General features: G+C 51.5%; 1 protein-coding gene across 2 annotated transcripts in view; it reads right to left on the reverse strand.

Moving 5' to 3' along the window:
- SH3RF3 (SH3 domain containing ring finger 3) overlaps positions 1–19,758 on the reverse strand; it is a 367,326-nt gene that overhangs the window by 145,722 nt on the left and 201,846 nt on the right. For both annotated transcript variants that reach the window (XM_032351627.1, XM_032351626.1), the window contains exon 2: positions 2,030–2,305. In XM_032351627.1, coding sequence (XP_032207518.1) covers positions 2,030–2,305 — 276 coding nt within the window. The remainder of the gene's footprint in view (positions 1–2,029; positions 2,306–19,758) is intronic.

The following is a 19,758-nucleotide window of genomic DNA, read 5'->3' on the forward strand; positions in this document are numbered from 1 at the left end:
CTGCTCCAGCTCCCAGGTGACCAGGGTTGTTGTCTGAGGCTGACTCTGGGACACTTGACTTGCTCCTGCCTGCCTCTGCCACCACACGTGAGGCTCCGGAGGGCAGCAGGTCTGTCTGTGACCTCTGGGTGTGGTACAGTGCCCAGCAGAGCTGGAGGCCAGTACATCCTGTTGGGGAGAGGACAAATGCCTCTCTGTCCTCTTGTCTGATGGGCTCTGGTCTTAGAGCCCTGGAGCTGAGTGTCCCAGGCAGAGGCCTGTAGAACACAGCAGGTTATGGCGTTGGTGGGGAAGGCAGGCCTCTGCTCATACCAGCTGAAGCTGTGTGCTCCACGGCTCTGCGGTGGTCATTGCAAAGTAAGCTCTCCCAGCTCAAAGCGCCTCCTCTGACAAAATTCTTTGAGGAAGGCTCTGTCTGTTCCTGGAGCAGGCTGAGCTCAGAGAAGCCTGAAGCCATCACAGAGTCTGCCTTCTTAGCAAGAGCCCAACCAGAACTCGAGAGGGGTCCCTGCTCTTGGTCACAAGTGACAGCACAGAGTATCACACACCCCCGGCATGTTCTTCTCTCAGGGGAGGTTCTACGGAGTCCCCTGGGCAGAGAAATGAGCAAAGTCGGGGCTCTGACATTGCACTCCAGGCAGACTGTCACTCTAGGCTGCAGACTGAGGGAGAGACAGAGAAGAGGAGGAGGGAGGGGGAGAGAGGTAAGGGGGACAGGTCTAGCTGCAGCTGCCTGGGGAGCCGCACCAGCCAGATGACAATTGGAATTAGCATCAGAACACCTTGATGAAAGGAAGGTAGAAAAGAGTTGAATCCGTGAATGAAAAATAGATTATTCACTGTCAGTCTGAACAATGGAACAAGACACAAATAGCAGCCATGCGCAGGACATGCCAATTTTGCTCGAAAATGGTGTGCGTGGTACTCCAGTGGCCCTCCAGAGAGCCCAGCAGCACGGCCAAGTTTGGCAGATGTGGGGAGAAGGAGCAGATGTGGGGAGAGGGAGAATAATAATGGCCTCTCCGAAGTAGGAAGGACGCGGGCTCTAAGCCGGAGATTGAGAGTTCTAGCTCTGTTACTTACAACCACACATGCAAACGTGAGGCAGGGGGGAGGGGAGACCAGGACAGACAGGAGACAGAAGATGGAAGGTGCAAGGAGAGGCCCGAGCCACCAGCTTCTGGTAAGCCTCTTGGAGCTCAGGTTACAACATGAGGAAGACAGTCAAGATCAAGCTTGCCCATGTCGGTAAAGCTATCAAGGGCAACTGTGGCTACTACTACTGGGCAGGGGCTCCAGAGGCCCGACCTTGCCCAGCACCGGGAGGAGGGTGTGTGAGTGAAAACAAGGAAGGGGGACACCACAGAATGGAGCTTGTCAGTTGTAGTTGGCAACAGACCATCAAGGCTTACAGGACCATCCTCTCTGCTCTCTCTGCACTTTACAGTCACAGAGGCCTGGGACGGCCAGAAACCAGGCCCCTTGGCATCTCACTGGGCTCTGCTGGGACAGTTCTGCAGCCAAACACTATTCAGTCTGTCAGCCCCTGGGTCCCTCTCTGCAAGACTGATCTGTTCCTATGCGCACATGTCTGTGCCCTCTGGTGTTGTTGCAGAGGACAGGGCTGAGGCACGCTGGCTTCTGGGCCCTACTGCCACTTCCCTGTGAGCTAAAGGGGTCCCTGCAGCAGCCTTCCCTGATGGGCCCCCTCTCCCAGGGTCTGCCAGTCCTGGAGAGACCTCACTCCTCTGGACCTGAGTCACCACAGAGACACTGTGACTCAGGTGACGGAGGGTCCTGCATCTGTCACCCAGTGAGTGTCCTGGCAGCTCTCCGGGGAACTGTGTGTCAGGCTGTGTGCCATCTCCTTCCATTCAACAAAAACTCAGCAAGTAGGAAACGGCTCTCCCTACTTACTGAGGCCCAACAGGGAGGAGCTTGGCCACTCTGGAAGGAGCCAGGATTCCAACGGGCAGGTTAAGTGGGAATCATGGGTGTGGGTGGCAATGTTCACAGGGGCCCCCCTTACCTTGGTAAAGGTCAGACAGTCCTTGTCCTGGTCTCTGTCCTTCATCTCGAAATCATAAAGTGCTTTGCCCTGGGGCGGGGTCTGCGGCAAGGGCCGAACGCACTGGATGTAGCTGGCAGGCAGGAAGCCGTGAGCCCCATGCAGCTCCCCATGGTACCAGTGCTCATCCACTCTGCGCCGCAGAATGATGATGTCGCCCTTGCTGAACTTGAGGTCGCCAGGTTCTTTCCCCTCGTAACTGTAGAGCGCCTTCCCATAGGGAAGCTGGGAGAGAGTCTGAAAGCAAAACATAGCATCACGTTACTCAATATGGCCTTCCTCCTGCCCCATTAGATCAGTCTGGGATGGGGGGGCTCCTGTACTGTGAGGGCATATACAGAATATTCCAGAGTAGTAAGCACTTCAAAAGAACAGGCACCCAATATGGGGATACTCAAGCCCATGGCCCTACTGAGACAAACCAGTCCCCACAATGGCAGCCACCCCCCGCCCCAAACAGAATATGTGAGAGGGGGGCCAAGTGTGGTCCTGGACTGTCCACAGGAATCAACTCATTCTGCTGAAAAGGACTCTGGAATAGAAGCTAAATTATTGCCCTTTATAGATGAGGGAACTGAGGCATAGAAAAAAAGAAGGTAACTGGCCCAAGGCCTACCCCACCCACCTCCCCCTGCCACAAGGATAGCAGAATCCCTACCCAGGTAGATTGGCTCTGATATTTTCATCCACTACTCTGTGTTAAATTGTCCTCCATTCTGTGCTATTTCTAGCTGCCAAACTTCCAACAATTATTGTCCCAAAACGTTTTCCTGACTTCATCTCCAAACCTTCACAGCAACTCAGACACATGTCAAGGGGGTTCTCAGGTCAAAGGGAAAGACCCACATGTACCATGGGACCTTCCCACTCACACCCTCACAACCAAGGGCATATACTTGTGATGTCCAGCCCGGAGGGACAGTCTGGCCATGGAAGGTGGAGGCCACCCCTAGGACATGGGTCCTCAATGCACTAGGAGTTCTAAGAAGTGGTCCCTGGCTATCACAACACCCCCCCCCATAAACACACCAATGACACCAATGACAAATGATGCACATAGCAGTTTAGTCCAGAAGTACAATTTCAAGACGATAAAATAGTATCCTCTCAATGTCATGGGACATCCTTGCCATCCTGTCAAAGATTGGCCAACCTTTCTTAAAGTGATCTGCCATCTTGGGTCTCAAATGGTGAGCAACTAGTTCTGAAACCAACACAGAGTTCGTGGCAATCTTCTGCTCTTCTGCAATAAGGAGTCTGTTGAACCACCCCAAGACTTGGCGTCACCATCCTCTTCCCAGCTCCTAACTTAACTGGACCTGTCTCATAAAGACCAGTGGCTGCTTGGGTTTCTATTCCTCTTCCATATGGGTGGTCGATACCCAAGGAAACTCTGCCAGAGGCCAAATCTCTGCCAGAGGAAAACCCACCACTGCCCCTGCGGCACTACCCAACAATTTCCTTGACAGAAGCTGCATTTTCTTACCAGGGCTGTTTGTGCCAAAGCTTTCTTTAGTATTTGAATCAATCAATAGAACCACAGAAGCCTGTAGCAGTAGTACATCGAAAAGCACTTTGTAGGGGACTTAATAGCATGTTGGCAACTCAATCACTCTGCATTTCTGTTTCAGCAATGTCAAATGACAGCAGTTAAGAGAGAACCTGCTGGCAAATTGACAAACAGCTACCACTAACCAATTAAGTAGTAACACCAGAGGAGTTTTCGTAGCAGAACTCAATGAGGAAGAAAAAAAATCAGTTTGTTTCCCATAATACTCATCCTGGCTAGCTTTGTACCATGAGCACAATAGCCTTTAACAGGCCCTGATTTCAGAGGGCTGAGGCAAAGGGCTGATTTGCAGCACAAGGACTGTGATCAGAAAAGAATGGAAGGGGTTGTCGGCTGTGAATCACCTGAAGAAGGACACACAAAGCCCAGCCAGCCCCTGGCTCAGGGGTTCTCAGGCAGGGATCGTTGTGTCCCCCAGGGACATTTTTGTTTGTCACAGCTGGGAGATGGGATGCCACTGGCATCTAAAGGATAGAAGCCAGGGTGCTGCTAATCTTCCCGCAATACACAGGGCAGCCCCCACAGCAAAGGACGGCCCCACCCAGAACATTAATAGGGCCAAGGCTGAGAAACCCTGCCCTAGCCTGTGAGGTTAAATTTACAAAAAGACTGCGTAGCTTTCTTGTTCTATTTGAACTTAGTCTATCACAACTTTAGAAGTTAAATGTAACACTGACTTCCATGATGGAAGTCTTTTCACTACTCAGCACATGGAGAAGCTGAGACACCCATCAAGATAAGAGGCGTTAGAGGGACTGTAAGGCAAGAACTCGCTGTCCAACTCGAAAATGGGCTTCAGCTCCACGCGCAGAAGATCCCGTTTCCTTTCACCGCAGACCAAGCGGGCAGCGCTCAAAAGCAATGTTTGGAGACCCACAGACACTTGAGGTTGCTGGTAGATTTGCTGCTCTTCATAACAAAGGAGAGCAGGAAAGGCTGGATTGGCACTTGTGCTCTGTGCACCCTTGCACGCAATTTGCACATTCACACCTCCCCCTTCTCCCCAAGGAGCCAGTAGCGGGGTCACTGGCATTCCTGCTCTGGCCCGCCTGCTCCCAGCTCTCCCAGCTCAGCTGACACAGATGCCACTCACCAGCATCCCTCCTGGGCACCTTGTGCAATCCTGGCCCCCACCTGCCCGGGATGCAGCAAAGAGCCTGGGTGTAGTGACAAAGAACTGAGGCCCTTACCAGCAGGAGGGCAGCTCTGGGACTGGTGATCTGGAGTAATGTGTCCCCCAGTTCCTGCGAGGCACGTACTGCTGATGTTTAGGGGACCTGGACTTTCCAAGGCTCTCCAGAATGGGCTTGGCCCCACCCATGTGGGCAACATGGCCCCTGGCCTGGTCAGCCCAACTCCTTCCATGACCCCAACTCTATCTGCCTCTATCTGTGCTTCCAATTTCCCTTCCAAGTGGTAGACTTGGTTTCAATCTGATCGCGTGTTCAACTTCTTGATCTGGATGTCTCACGACTGTCCTGAAAGCCTCCAACCCCTGCATTCCTCACCTGGGCCAGGGAACACTGACTCACCACCAAGCACATGCCCATGGTGACCCCTATGCCCACTCTCTCCCTCCACCTTAGCACTCGCCCTCAAGTCCTCCTGCCCCCATGGGTCAGCAGGCGCTCAGAGAAATACTAGGCCTGCTCTGACCGCCCATGGCCAGGCCCTTCCTCTCTCCCTCCAACACTGCTGCAAACTTCCACCAGTGAGCCCTCAGGCCCCGTCAGCCCACTGTGAGGCTGGATGCCCCAACACAGAGCAGATCTACCCGCTGGGGCTCTGGAGCTTTCCATGGCTACTGACCACCCTTGGGGAGGGGCACCAAGCTCCTGAGCATGGCATCAGGACGTCCCCACATGGCCTCAGCCCAGCTTCCAGCTCCCGCTCCCAACGCTCTTCCCCACCGCCCGTGCCAGCCACAGGGGCAGCACCTCGTTCACAGAGAGCAAGTGCTTCTGGAACCCCTGGGGCTTGCTTACTACCTTGGCCCATCTCACTTCCTCCCAAACCCGGCAGCAGCAGGCTGTGTTCTCCAAGTTCTGAGCCTGTACCCCATTACACCCCTACTGCACTAGCATCTTCAACCCAAGCCCTGGGACAGGAATGTCCAGAACATGGTAGCTGTCCTGGGCATGTTTGTTCATTCAGCTGGGCTCAGTTTACTCCTGAGACAGAGCCTGGGTAGGGCTGGAGGTGGGCAAAGTCACAAATGACAGATTGGACATGACACCCCTTGTCAACCAGCATGCCTCACAGAGATCCAGGACAAGGGTGCCAGTCCCACTGCACATGGAGGAGCAAAAGAGTAGCTGCAGCAGAAGCCAGACAGGAGTGCCCTGCAAACACGGTGGCCCGGCCGGGCCAACCATCCTGTGGCTCTGAGGTCAGATCACTGGGCTCAGAGCACACAGCACAGCCTTGCTGGCCCAGCTACGGTCTGGCGAGGCAGCCATCCTCCATTCTGTGCCTGTGGGTGGGCAAGGACAGGGCAAGTGGAGAGAGCAAGCCATGGAGAAGGGAATGGGGAGAGAGAGGGAGCCCAGCCCACCTGAGCATTCCCACCCCAGACTGCCAAGATCAGCACCTTAAGGGGCAAAACTGAGATGCAGAACATAGTTCTGAGGGCAATAATGAAAGTCAGGGACAATGCCAAGAGGTGGCTTATTGGGGGTGCGGGGGTGGGCAGATGGGGTAGAGCTGTCGGAAACTGGTTCTCGCTGTTAGGAAATGTTCTGAAATGGGGGCTCTCAGACCTCCAAGGCACCTGTCATCTTCAAAGCTCTTTGTAAGATTAACTAATTAGTCCATGACAGGGCCTGACCCTCCCAGCCCCCAAGAAACTGACCGGGTTTCCATGCCACCATTACCTCTCGGCCCGCAGACTGCTCCATAGAACCCCTCAACCACGTGTGCTCTCTTCTGGAGGAATCCTATTCAAACACAGCCACTGAGCAGCCATTCTATGGGCTCAAGACATTAAGGAAAAGAAATAAAAGGAAAAGGGAAATATATCTGGGATGCCTACAGGATAATTTACACCAGCCACTCCTGCAAGGCATTAATAATAATTAAAACTTATAATGTCAATTTCATGGCTCATTACTCAGATGTAGCACACAAATCTTGTTGTGGGCTTAATGCCCTACCCCGTGGAGACATGGGTGCTCACGCACACACAACAGCAGCATCTCCATCTTTTATGGGGATCACCGCGGCAGCGGGCTTTGACAAATGTGCCTCCATTACACCATGCCCGCTGACAGGCTCTAAGTCACAAGGGCTTCCCTGGGAGCGGGGCATGTTGGGGAGGGCGGCGGGGGCAAGGCCAGGTCTCACTCCTTCAGATCCCCCAGCAAGCTCAGGTGAACAGTGTGGACAAAGAACTCGCCCATGTTTTAGGCTCTGAGGACTCAACCTGTCTCCCTTACTCAGAGCTTCCCAGGCAACCCTTTAGAGTGGCACAGCTTCTAACTGCATGTTACCAATGGAGGGCCCCCCCTGGGGGGCAGCTCCATGAGGACAGATAACATGCCTATTTTTTGTTCGGTGTTGCATCCCTGACACCTGGCCTGACGTAGATCCATGCTCACAATATCTCTTGAATGAATGAACATAGGGACCAGTCAAACCAACCCTCCAGGATTGCACCTGGGCTAAGAGCTTCCCCGGCACATTGTTTTTTTCCAGGATGTGAGGTTCAGGGTCCACACAGCCCAAAAGCTTATTGCTAAGAGTTGCTGGGCCTGGATAAATGGGGACAATCCCAGTGATTACTTGAGGAGGAGGGCATGACAATCTGAGGAACCAGGCTGAGCAAACGCAGAGTTGGACACACGTGGGTCTGCCTCCCACAGACATGGCAGAGCTGATGGTCACAGAATAAACACACCCTGGCACATTCCAGGGACGGTGAGCAGGCTGCAGATGGGAGACAGCCTAACCGCAAACATGCCAAGCCTGCAGGGCCTATGAAGGCGGCAGAGACAGGTAACAGTCCCCCGATACCCACCTGCTCTTGCTTCTTGCCAGTGAGAATATTCCAGGTTTCAACTGGGGGTCAAGGTCACCCAGCTAAATACCTTCTTTCCCAGCCTTGCTTGCAGGTAGCCGTGGCCACGTGTCATAACTCTAGTCATCTAGTGCACATGACTTGTGCAATTCTGGACCCCCATTTATAATGACATTGGTAAGGAAATCCTAATTCCTGATTCTCCCTCCCACAGCCTGAATGGCGGGGGACAGGGGGAGGTGAGCCAGCTCCTGCCACTCCAAGGTCCCCCTCTGAGCAAAGGCAGGAGGATCCTGCTCCTTGACTGACCATGTAGAACAGATCCCAGGACTGTGACGTGGGGAGAAGACACTTCACCTTACTCCAGCTGCCATACTTGGGGATGTTCTCACCAGAGTGCGGCCTATATCCCAAGTAGGTCAGAGGCTCTGTGGTGTGACTTACCATCTCTCCAGCCTGTAAGTGGTTTTCATTGTGGAGGTTACCATTCGTATATTTCCTGCTAGGACGGTACTGTGAGCGCGAACCCTCTCAGGCTTAGAATTGCTTGAAAAGCCACGATGTCATGTGCTAAGTGAAGCAGTGAAACAGAACATCCCCTCCCTCTAGTTTACATGTCACATCTCTGATAGAGATGTCACTACATCATACATCAACTAGGACGTTCCCAGGTTTTAGTTCTATAGCTCTTCAAGCGCCTTCTTCCATTTTTCTCATTAAAAGCTTCCCATCAGGTGCTGGATTTTTGTTCGGTTCACTCCTTTGTTCTGAGGATTTTATTTTCTTTCCAGTATTTGCATACATGTGCTTCCAAGAATTTACGGAACAACATGATGTGCCAGACCCTGCAGTAGGCTATGGGGAGTAAGCCTATTCAGAGGGTCACCAACCAGGGCAACAAAAGAGAAATGCACATTTGGCCCCCAACACATGTGGGGTGAAGACAACACTAAGCCGGTACCCTGTGATGCAGGCGTAAGCCATCTACACCAAGAGTGGCCATTAGCCACTCTGTTGAGCACAAGTTTTATGTTTCAGCAAGATCTGTGAGGATTAATAAGAAATTGTACATTTTTCTTTTTTTCTTTCTTTTTCCTTTACTTCTCCTGGATCTTGCCAAAGGCCCTCTTCTCAAGTTTGCCTGCTGTTCTATGCACTTTGGCAGGCAATTCGCTGATGTTAGTGGTAATTTGCTGGAAGGTGGGAGGGCTTAACTTCTCAGTCTGAGCTGTTAGGAGAGTGAGATTTAAGGAAACCCATGTTCTGCCTTAGAGACATCTGGTGACTTTGGGCTGGATGGAGTCATTTGTATGTAGAAGGTGTGAAGCCCTTTGGGTTCTCCAGATGAATGGTTCTATATAAGCAATACCACGATTATGCCACAGAAGGAATGCGGTTTTTTAAACCTCCTCTCAAATTAGCTGATACATCTCTGTAATAAAATCATCATGGCATCAGAAATAAAACTTTTTCGAAGCAACACACTCCTCTTCAAAGAGTTTATGCTTTAAAAAACTCCAGTCACCCTTCCAAGGGTGTGAAGCCACTTTCTAAGCCACTTGCCTATATGACCCTGGAAAGAGGAGAGACACCAGGATCCAACGATGTCCGGCAGAGAGAAGGAAGGATCCAAAATTAAGGTCTTCTGGAAGCTGAGTCTCAGAAAAAGTGGCTCCTAACAAGGACATAGCTCAGTTAGGAGGGTTTTTTTCCCCCTATTTGGGGAGCTTTAGAGCCAACATTAATGGAAATATTGAGAGTGACAATTATTCTGGAGAAAGTACACGTGCACACGCATGTGCACACACACACGACACGCTCACAGGCCTGGCCTTGATTTAGCATTCACACAGATGAGGGTCGCAGACAGTCAGTTTGCTCCCATGCGATAGAGAGCTCTCACGTGTGACGATCAGATCTCTAGCATGCTCCTCCTTGTTGTCAGGGAACATGCAGGCTCATTCCCACTGGGGCCAGGAGCTCACTTTTTACTATCCACATGAAGAAGAACAAAGGGGACCCTCACAGTCACTGAAACAAAGTGGGCCTCTGCTGACGCCAGCACAAGACCACGGCTGAGGCCAGCTGGACTGACTCATGGGGTGACAGCTTCTTGTCCCCCGTCAGTGCAGGCTGGGGGAGGGGAGCATGTGTGCTTGTGTGTGCCCTCCCTCCCTCGGAGACCTGTGTGGTTCTTCAATGCCAGAGCAGCTTCTCACTGAACACAAGTGCATTTCTGGGCACCAGCTCCATCAAACTCGCTGGTTTTACAGTTTCCACAGCAACACCACAATGGGTTCCATTCTGGTCAAACAACGGCTTCACTTAGTTCTGTTTCACCAGCAATCTATTTCTGGTTTATAAAGACAAAGATGCTCTGGGAGAAGCTTCTCTGAAATGCTTGCGTTGTCCAGCTCCAGATGATCTGTAGGCCATGGCAGGGATGAGGGGGAGCATTACACTTTACCATGTGTTTCAGCCCTCCTGACCTTGCCCCTCAGAGGGCCTTGGACACATAGTGACTGAGCAGTCACCACACGGGGCCCTGGTTTGCCTTTTCACTCTCCTTCTGAGAAGGGAAGGGAGCAGCTCAACAGTCAAGGTCAAGAATGAAAACCAGAAAGTTCTATGAAAGGGAGAGCAAAGGAGCTGAAGATTGAGGCCCCTGACCAGAATTCTGTAACTGCCCTTTTCCAGGGCTGTGTGTGCCAGCAGGCAGAGCACATGACACAAGAAGATTCCCAGGGGCTTCCAAGGAGGCTGACCACCAATAAAGGGGTGTGGCTTCCCTTCCCCGAAATCAAGATAGATACGCCCAGAGTCCCCCTGAGCGGAGACAACTGCCTGTCCTCTCTCTTGGCTGGGAAAGGTGGAATCTGACTACACAGTAGGCTGGTGGGCAGCTGAACTGCAGAGTGAGGCCCCATGTGGGACGGGCTGGGCTTTTCCACACCCCCTTGGTTTCCAAATCACTCCAGCCCGACACCCAGCATGACCCTCACGGGGAGAGTGGGTGCCCCACTCCCCTACCACCAAAGCTGCAGTGCCAGTCTGCTGTCCTTCATTTTCACAACATTTCCACTCAAGAGCTTACCAAGGTTCAAAGGGTAACAGAATGAGGTTCTCAACCCCTGCGAGACACCCTGATGTACACATGCATACCAGTGTCCTGTCTGACACCATCCAGCTCTCCAGAAACCTCCTCCCCTAACCACTCTCTATCCCTGCTGCCTGCAAGCTAGGCTCTCCCCTTGCCATCTGCCTCTGCGACCTCACTGTGCTCCGGAGATCCTGCCACTCTGGGAACTGTGAAGGCCCCTTTGTGGTTCATTGCATGACCTACCCAAAGTGTGAAGGATGCCCTATGAGGTCTGGCTCATAAAATCAAAAGTAATTCTATTCTGACAATTATGAAAACACGAGATCATTAGAAATGCCTGGAGAAGTTTTAACCCGAGGCTTGGCAGTCATGTAACTTGGCACCAGTAAGTATTGTTCAGATACAAAACACCTAGTTCATACCTATGCAGAAAGAGGCATGTTTGACTAGCACACAGGCATACACACAAGTACGTCCATGCGTACACACACTCAAACCGTTCCTCAAACATAAACCGCCCACCACATACACAGGTCTACTGTTCTGAAGTCAGAGAGGAGAAAGAGAAGATGAACATCAAATATTAGCCTAGATCAGGAGCTGGCAAACCATGGCCCCAAACCATCCTGCCTGCTGTCTCTGTAAATCAAGCTTTATGGGGACGCAGTCACGCCCACCCATTTATGACAGCCAAGCTGAGGACTTGCAACAGTCTAGATGGGCCACAAAACCAAAAGCATTTGCTATCTGGCCCTTCACTGAAAAAAGTCTACTGACTCCTGGAATGGAACGTCAGAGCCAGCAATGGCCCAAGGTCAGAGGCTTGCACAGTTCCCACTCGTTCCTGGCTTAGGGGCAGGGGGGTCGGGTGGCTGCCGGGCCCCTCGGTGTAGGTGGAGTGTGCTACCTTTGAGAAGAGCACTGCCACTTCCACTGTCAAAGCAGCAGTCGGGGAACTGAAGCCAGCCCTGGAGCGGTGGTGGCCTTGCCATGTGCCTTTTGATAAATCACCTCCACACACAGGGCCTCCGTTTTCCCATACGCAGGAGATAATCAAGTCTGTCCTTCCAAATTTTCTAGTAATGTCAAGAGAATAAAATTGATGGCACGTAACAAGCTTTCTGTCTCTTAATGAAGAAGGTGCTATAAAAATGATCACCGCAGACTGTTTGCTGAGGCAAACAAATGTTCCAGGACCCTGGATGCCAGTGCTAGAGAAGGCATCAGTAATGACCCCTAAGTGTAGCCTGGAAGTAACATCAGATGGAGGAGGCGAGCACAATGCCCCCGCCCCCCCCCAGCACTGCACACATGGGCTCCAACAGGCACCAGGAGAAAGAAAGATCAGCAAAGGTCTAGCATGTTGTCCTCAGGTGTGACGTCCTCTCCTTCCCCTCTCCTGGGTCTCTGGGTACTGCTCCGGACTTCATCCGGTCTTCATCCAGACTTCTGGCCACACCTTCGTCTTTAGCACTGGCCACTTTCCCCTCAGCTCTTGGACTGTGCCATGTGCCATGTGCTGCTTCCTGCCCTCACCCTGTGTGACCCCTGTACTTCTCATAGCCACCCTGTGGGTTGGTCTTAGGTCACGGACACTCTACAGTTGGAAACAAGCACGATGAAGTTCAGGAACTCACCCAAGTTCCCGGAGGTGATAGGAAACAGCAGGGGTTGGAATCCAGGTGGTCTGACTTCCAAGCCTGCGCACCAACCCATCACTTCCATCGCCTTCTAAAAATAACATGACCATTGGGGCGCCTGGGTGGCTCAGTGGTTTGGGCTGCTGCCTTCGGCTCGGGTCATGATCTCAGGGTCCTGGGATCGAGCCCCGCATCGGGCTCTCTGCTCCGCAGGAAGCCTGCTTCCCTCTTTCTCTCCCTCTCTCTCTCTGCCTGCCTCTCTGCCTGCTTGTGATCTCTGTCTGTCAATTAAATAAATAAAATCTTTAAAAAAAAATAAAAATAACATGATAGCTGCTACTTCATGCCACACACTCCAGACAACTCAATTATTGCTCACAGGAACCGTGTGGGAATTACCATTGCCATTTAATAATTGAGGAAAATTAAGAAAGGCAAGGAAGTTTCTCAGGGTCATGAGGCTCGTAAGAGGGGACCAACTTCCAGCTCGTAACCCCAGCCCTCCTCCTCACACTCCCAAAGTGGGAGCAGAGCCCTTGGGGAGATGGGGGGCTCTGATGATTACCTGGAAGGAAAAGGCAAGGTGTGAACTGGTTATCCATTGGGCCAGGAAGGGTCCAGATCTCTGTTTGCATTTAACAGGCATCTGTCCGGCAGCTTATTCCTATGATCCCTCCCAGGGGAAGGGCTCTCTGCCTGCAAACCCAGCCTCTCCATCACAGGCCCTCTTGGGGCCTGAATCCAGGGGTGTCCAGGCCAGTCTTATGTCTAACATCATAACCAAGGTTCCTAAGGGAAGCATGCTCACCAGTCTCCTTTATGGGGTCAAAAAGGCCTCACACTGTAATTCCAGGATCTCTAAACACCTCAGAATGTCAGGAGGTCAGGAAGGAAAGCAAAGGCTTCCCATCCTTCAACATCTGTTGTTTTTCAAAAAGGAAAATAGGGGCAGATGGTTCCTTCCAGACCCAACTTTAACTGAAACTAACCAGCAAATGACCTTTAAATTTTTTTTCCAATATTTTATTGTTTTAATGCTACCCTCTACCTCAAAAAGAAAAAGTAATACAAGAGGGCAAGGGGGGAAAGAAGAATTGTAATTGTAAATATCCATGCAAAAACGTAAGTTTCCCTAGGAATCCAGCTTTCTTTAAGAGCAAAGAAAAGAGGCCTGGGTTAGAATCCTGGACCCTCTAGGGGTGGGGTGACTGCGCAGCAGTGTGACTAAGAGCTTGACTTCACCGCATGTTGGATGCCCTGGGCCTCAGTGTTCTCATCTGCAAAATGGGCATCATAAAGTACTTCTCTCCCAGGGAGACTGCGAGCATAAGTGAGGTAACACCTGTCAGTGACTCGTACTGGTGCCCAGAACCTGGTGAGTACCATGGTTCTTCCCAATGATAATACCGTCAGAACACAGTACATCACCTGTGTGCCACAGACGTCCACAACGCACAACACAGAGACAGGTGCATTCTGTAAAAACAACGACCTTGGCAAAATAAACTTGATCGTGACCCTGTATTAGTCAGTTATAAGACAAAAAGCTGTCCCATTGACAGGCAGGTGCCACATTCCCTAAGACCGCATGCATCGCTCTGGCGGGGTTGAAGGGCAGCAAGGACCATTCCTGTTTTCCTTCTTGACCATCCGTCATCCCCACGTGAGGAGCAGTTTGCCATTTGGGAGGCAGCATGCCACAGGTCAGGCGGGCACGGCTCCTGGCCACAGGGGAGTCACAGGGCAGATGGGGGGCAGGGCCAGGAGGGATACAAATAGCACTGAGCTCCCCAAGGTCTCTGAGCTTGGCGTCCCAGGCAGGGTGGGCCTGGTCTTCCCACGAATAGAAGGGGGTCACAGGACTACGGAGGGCCCTCTCACCTACAGACAGGCCCTGAGGTTCTTAGAAATCTTCTTATCATGCTGGGTCAGTCTCAGAAAAAACATCCTATTAGCCCCTTTTCTAGCAGTTTTTGTATAAACTGCTTTAGGTCCTTTAGATATATGGTGGAAAAGCATGAAAACTTTTAGTCCTGAATTAACATTCTGAATACTAAATAAGTTTTGTTATTAAGTTTTTTTTTAAAAATCAAGCATGAATCAAAGGATAGCTAATGGTTTGGGCTTAATTCACACATATGTTGAATTTGTCTGCTTTCCACGGATCCTGCAGTCTGCCACGTACATAGGATGGAGGTCTGGGTGTGCGAGGCTCAGACCACTGTTTGGCATGGGACAGGGGGACACGGGGGTAGAATTCTTCCCCGCAGCCGTGCAGGCTGAGCCTCAGTGAGTGTGGCTGGAGCCAGCCAGGATCCCGTGGTGCTTCATTTCCATGTTGATTTACAGAAATCATTAACGCCAGATATTTATTTACAAAATGCTGGGCTAACTTTGTAATGGGAATTGCCGCAAAATTGGACGTCGCAGTCACTTTTATAGACTTCAGGTGAACTTCATAAATCAATGATGAATGCAAATAGTCTCACTAAGGAGAAACAAACGGTCACAAACGGTCTCCAGTCACTGCCACGGTGCATGTGTGAGCACAGTGGACCGCTGCTGGGGCTGGCATCCTCCCCTCACGCAGGTCATGTGACAGCAGCTTGCAAGCTGCAAGGGAGGTGCACAGCGAGCCCGTGTCCGTTAGCCGTGGACTCGAGGGAAACAGCTTCATTCTGAAATGTATTTCATATGCCAGAGAATCACCCCAATTACTACCTATTTTAGCTATGAGAAATTCCTTCTTGAAGGCTTCAGGCTTTAGTGTGACTTTGTAAGTCCATTTAAAGTGCAAAGGGGGTCTCCAGTTGTCCTTTTACCCACCTAGAAAAACAAGACCCCCTCTCCAGTATGGAACTTCTTCCCCCGCGTAAAGGTGGGGGGGGGGGGTCTTTCTTCCCTTGGCTGGCTTCTGGAGCAAGTAGTGATTTTTGACCTGCCTAAAATATTCAAAACTTTTGAGTTTACTAAAATATTAAAGAGCTCACTTGGTCTGCCTGAATTCTTAAAAATCAGGAAGAGGAACACCATGTATGCTAAACGTGCTCTGATGGGCAGTGAACCAAACAGTATACATTATAAAGCCCTGCCCCCATGGAGTTAATGTTCCAGCAAATGGATAAGCAGCGAAACCCCAAATAAGCAAAACTGAGAGGTGAGAAAGTATTAAGTGCTAAGGGGCAAACAAACCAGGGAAAAGGACAAGAAATGCTGGGAGGGGACGGGTTGGAATCTTAGAGAGGTGTCGCCAAGAAGGTAATCTGGGCAGCCCCGAGTTGGGTGACCGTGGCTCGTGGCTCGGGAGAGTAGGAGGGAGCCGGGGGAGGCCATGCAGTTCCAGGAGTTCTACGGGGCTCTGAATGAGATGGGTGCAGTCAGGGGCTCTGCATTTGCAAACTGAGGCACAGGAAGAGGATAAAGAAGGACACAGAAAGTTCCTCCTTCCGGGGGACACTTTAGGAAGAGGTGAGCTGCTTGCGTGGGGCAGGTGAGAAGCTGCACTGCTGAGTCCCTCCAGCTCTGCCTGCAAGATGGTCAAGTCCAGCATTCTGGCTCAGGCTCAGGACAGAGGCAGCACTCTCCCTGCCAGGATGCGGTAGAATGTCCTGACGCACCTGCACTGAGCACACACCTGTTCTCCTGAAGCAAGCAGTGGTACAACGAGGAGTAGCCTGTGCAGAAACAAAACCATAACGCGAATGCCAAACCAGTATGTGAGCTATCAACGCCATGATATAAACCATGTTCTCTGAGCCCCGAATCGGGAAACATGGCCTGAGAGGGCATAAAGATAAGTAAACACAGAACTTCCAAAGAAAATCCAGCCTAAAACCCAGGGAGGATATCAGGGACCCAGAAACTTCTCAATAAAAATGCTGGGTCCTCCAAACCTGCCGTCAGTCAGTCAGCCTGCCTTCCGGGCACTCTGCCTAGGAAGCAGAACCTAGAAACTGGTGGCACAGAACATTCTGCCTGAGACAGCAAAGAGAAACAGGTAGGAAGATGGAGATGGAGCAGGGCCTGGCAACCATCATGTGCTGCTCCAACGAACTGAAGGGAAATAATTTGTCACTTATTCTCTCCTCTATTTCCTCTCCTCCCACTTTCCAGCTCATTAAGAAGCTTGCCTTCTTGTTGCCACATCATCTCCCTGCTGGATTTCCTGCCCCTCTCACTGGGATCACACGGCCCATAGGGATGGAGGCTGCCTCAAGGGCCCTTGTCATCGTGGCGGGGGCGGGGGGGGGCACCCAGAGGGTCCTCAGCTCACTCTCCACACCAAACCCTACCCTTCCAAGTCTTTACCTCTGTTTTCTGGGAGAAGTTAGCCAAGGGCAAAGTCAGGGGAGGGACGTACCAAACAGAGAAGTGGTCCTTAAATGACCAGCGCATAAATGAAGAGTTGGCTCAGATTTGAATGAGTGGTTGGACTTTTTAAAAATCTTGGAGATGTGACCCTATCTTTAAAACTTTTAAACAAATTAACCACCTTTCAGAAGTTATTCTAAGATGCTATAATTATTCATTTATTTTACATAACACTATTAGGTGAGCATTACTATCATCTCCATTTTATAGATGAGGAAACTGAGTCACAGAAAAGTATGAGACTTGTTCATGGTCACACATCCAGGCCTTATCTTCTATGCCAGGGATCAGCAAACTTTTTCTGTAAAGAGCCACAGAGTAGATATTTTAGGTTTGCAGGCCACAGGGCCTCCTGACAAAACTACTCCATTCTGCCATTATAGCATGAAAGCATGGAAGCAGCCATAGAGTTCATATATCTCAATGAATGAGTGTGGCTGTATTCCAATAAAACTTTATTTATAAAAACAGGCAGTGGGGTGGATCTGGCCTTCAGGCTGGGGTTTGCTGCTCAAAGTATGTTGTCTCACTTTGTGTCCTGTAAAATGTGATCAGCCTCAAACGGTCCTCAAGGAGAATCAGGCTCAATCTTTACTTTGTGTTTTTGAAAGCAAGAAACCAATGGATTGACTTTCTTAAAATCTGATGCCCAAACTGAGGGATCAAATTGGTCATGCATAGTTTCTTATGCAATTTAGTGATATAATATAACATGTCAAACAAGGAGAATTTTAAAAAGTAAAATTAATCACCCTAACTTGAATTTTCAACTGCAGGCGGGGATCTTTTTCCTCTAGGGTGCGAGCCTGGCACTGGCTGCCAGTGAGACTATGCCCAAAGCAATGTTAAACCCAGGAGATGCATTCAGGGCTCAGAACCGAGGTCTGTTCTGGAAAATGCTGCAGGGCCAGTGCCTGGGCTCTGTGGTCTTTCCCCAGTTCCTGGCAGGGCCACACCACCAGGGAATCAGACTGGAGGGGACTGCGTGCGGCTCGAGTCAGGCCAGGCTCCTGGCACACTCTTCCCCAGGGCCCCAGGCCAGGGTGCAGCCTGACCCCACCTGCTGCTGGGGATAAAAGACCACAGGCTGCACTTGTCTTCTGTAAGCTATGATGGCAGGGGCTGCCAAGGTTTTGCTTTCACACTTTATTTCCACCCCATCGGAATAGCTCAAAGGAACCCATCAGTTTCGGATCCTTTATTCTGCATGGCAAGAAATACTTCAGTACATTTGTAAGGACACAATTAGCATACCGTGTGAATTCAAGAGCATGGTCCTGAGTCCGATCCATGCATAGGAGCACCCGAACGGCTGCACCCTGACCTCCTGGAACGGTAAGAACTGCGCAGCAGAGTGAGGTCAATGCTCCCACATCCCACCTGCCAGATGCGCACACATCCCGCCCCCCGCGGGCAGCCCCGGCCTCCTCGGCAGCACAAGGAGACAAGGCATGGCACCCCGACAGAACTTAACGGCAGGAGAGTCTGGCTGGGAGGGGCGGAGGGGAGGGGGCCTTGGCGCCCAGTATGCGGCGGGCCAGGGAAGGCCCTTGTCCCTCCGACCCACACAGGGTCTTGGAGACAGGCACCGGTCAGAGGCAGCGTCACAGAAGTTCATGCCCCTCTGGCCTCACTCAGGCTGCCAGGCTGCCCAGAAGATCCGAATTCAGGGAACCAGCCCTGGGTGCCATCCCACTGTCATAACCTGCTACAAAGATGGGACCAGGAGCACAGGTGGTCGCAGGGGAGAGCTGAGGCAGCTGATGCAAGACGGAAGATGATGGGGCAGAGGTCAGCAAGGCCCCACCTGGTCAGACCCCAGGCGGCCTGAGGGAGGGCCCAAGGCCACAGCGGCTTCCCTCCTGCTGCTTACAGTCAGCCTGGGTGGATATACACGCAAAGGCACTAGACAGACTGGCAATAATCGCGCAGTCTGTTGATGATAGATGAAGTGAAAAGGCAGAATCCCGGCGGCTACAGTCTCGGTGCTGGACCCGTGTCTGTGATTCCATGTGGGTGGCACATGGAGGAAGACCCGCAAGCAGTTCTGGCCCAGTTCTCAGGGCAGGCCAGTCTCCCAGGGTCAGCGCTCCGCCAGGCCCACCGCCAGGCCCACTGGAGGCCATGAGGAGCTGCGGCCTCTCCCAAAGGGGCCTTCACCAAAGACCTAAGAACTCTCATGACCATAATTCATTCATTCATGGCCACCTAACACGGGTCACAGTTCTAGGAACTGCTAATATGTTAGAAACAAAATAGACAAAAATCATCTACGCCCCCTGTGAGAGCACATATTTTACAAGGGGAGAGAGACATATGTAATCATTACACATAGGTAGCTCACTGAAGCCAGGATGTACTGGGGAGGAAATATACCAGGAAGAGGACAGGAAGTGTCAGTGGGGCTGGAGATGGTTTGCAACTTTAAATTCAGTCCAGTTCTGGGGCAGGTGTCCCTGGCAGTGAGGACACGGGCAATGCCTGGGTGAGGTGCCAGGCCTTCACGTATTCCTCTGTTCACACTCAGATCAGTGTCTTTATAACGACAAAAAGAAGAGTGAGAAGCAGCAGGGAGGGGAGGAAGCAGGGAACAAGGTTGGGGAGCTGCTAACTGATGACATTTAAGGGACTTTTTTGATGGCCAGTTCTGGGATCGTGCTCGGGTGCACAGCCCTGCAGGGCAGGGGGAGGCTCTGCGTATAGCAGCAAGGGCTGTCAGCTTGTAAGCCCAAGCACCCGCACTGCTGAGGCTCAAGGAATCCAGGCACAGAGCATGCAGAGAGGCAGAAAGTGTCCTCCCGTCATCTGGGACAGGGCATCTTCCTGTGCTCAAGAGAAAAGCTGACAAGTCCTTTTCAGATTTTGGTCCAAAGTCAACAACAGATGCTCCAAGGATTCCGAATGGCTAGCTCTTCACCTGAGGCTAAGAAGCAGCCAATTTGTGGCACAGCCTCCACTCGGCGCATAGTCACTGGGCGCTTCCTTTATGACACA

Source organism: Mustela erminea, chromosome 7, assembly GCF_009829155.1.
Source record: "Mustela erminea isolate mMusErm1 chromosome 7, mMusErm1.Pri, whole genome shotgun sequence".
NCBI lineage: Eukaryota > Metazoa > Chordata > Mammalia > Carnivora > Mustelidae > Mustela > Mustela erminea.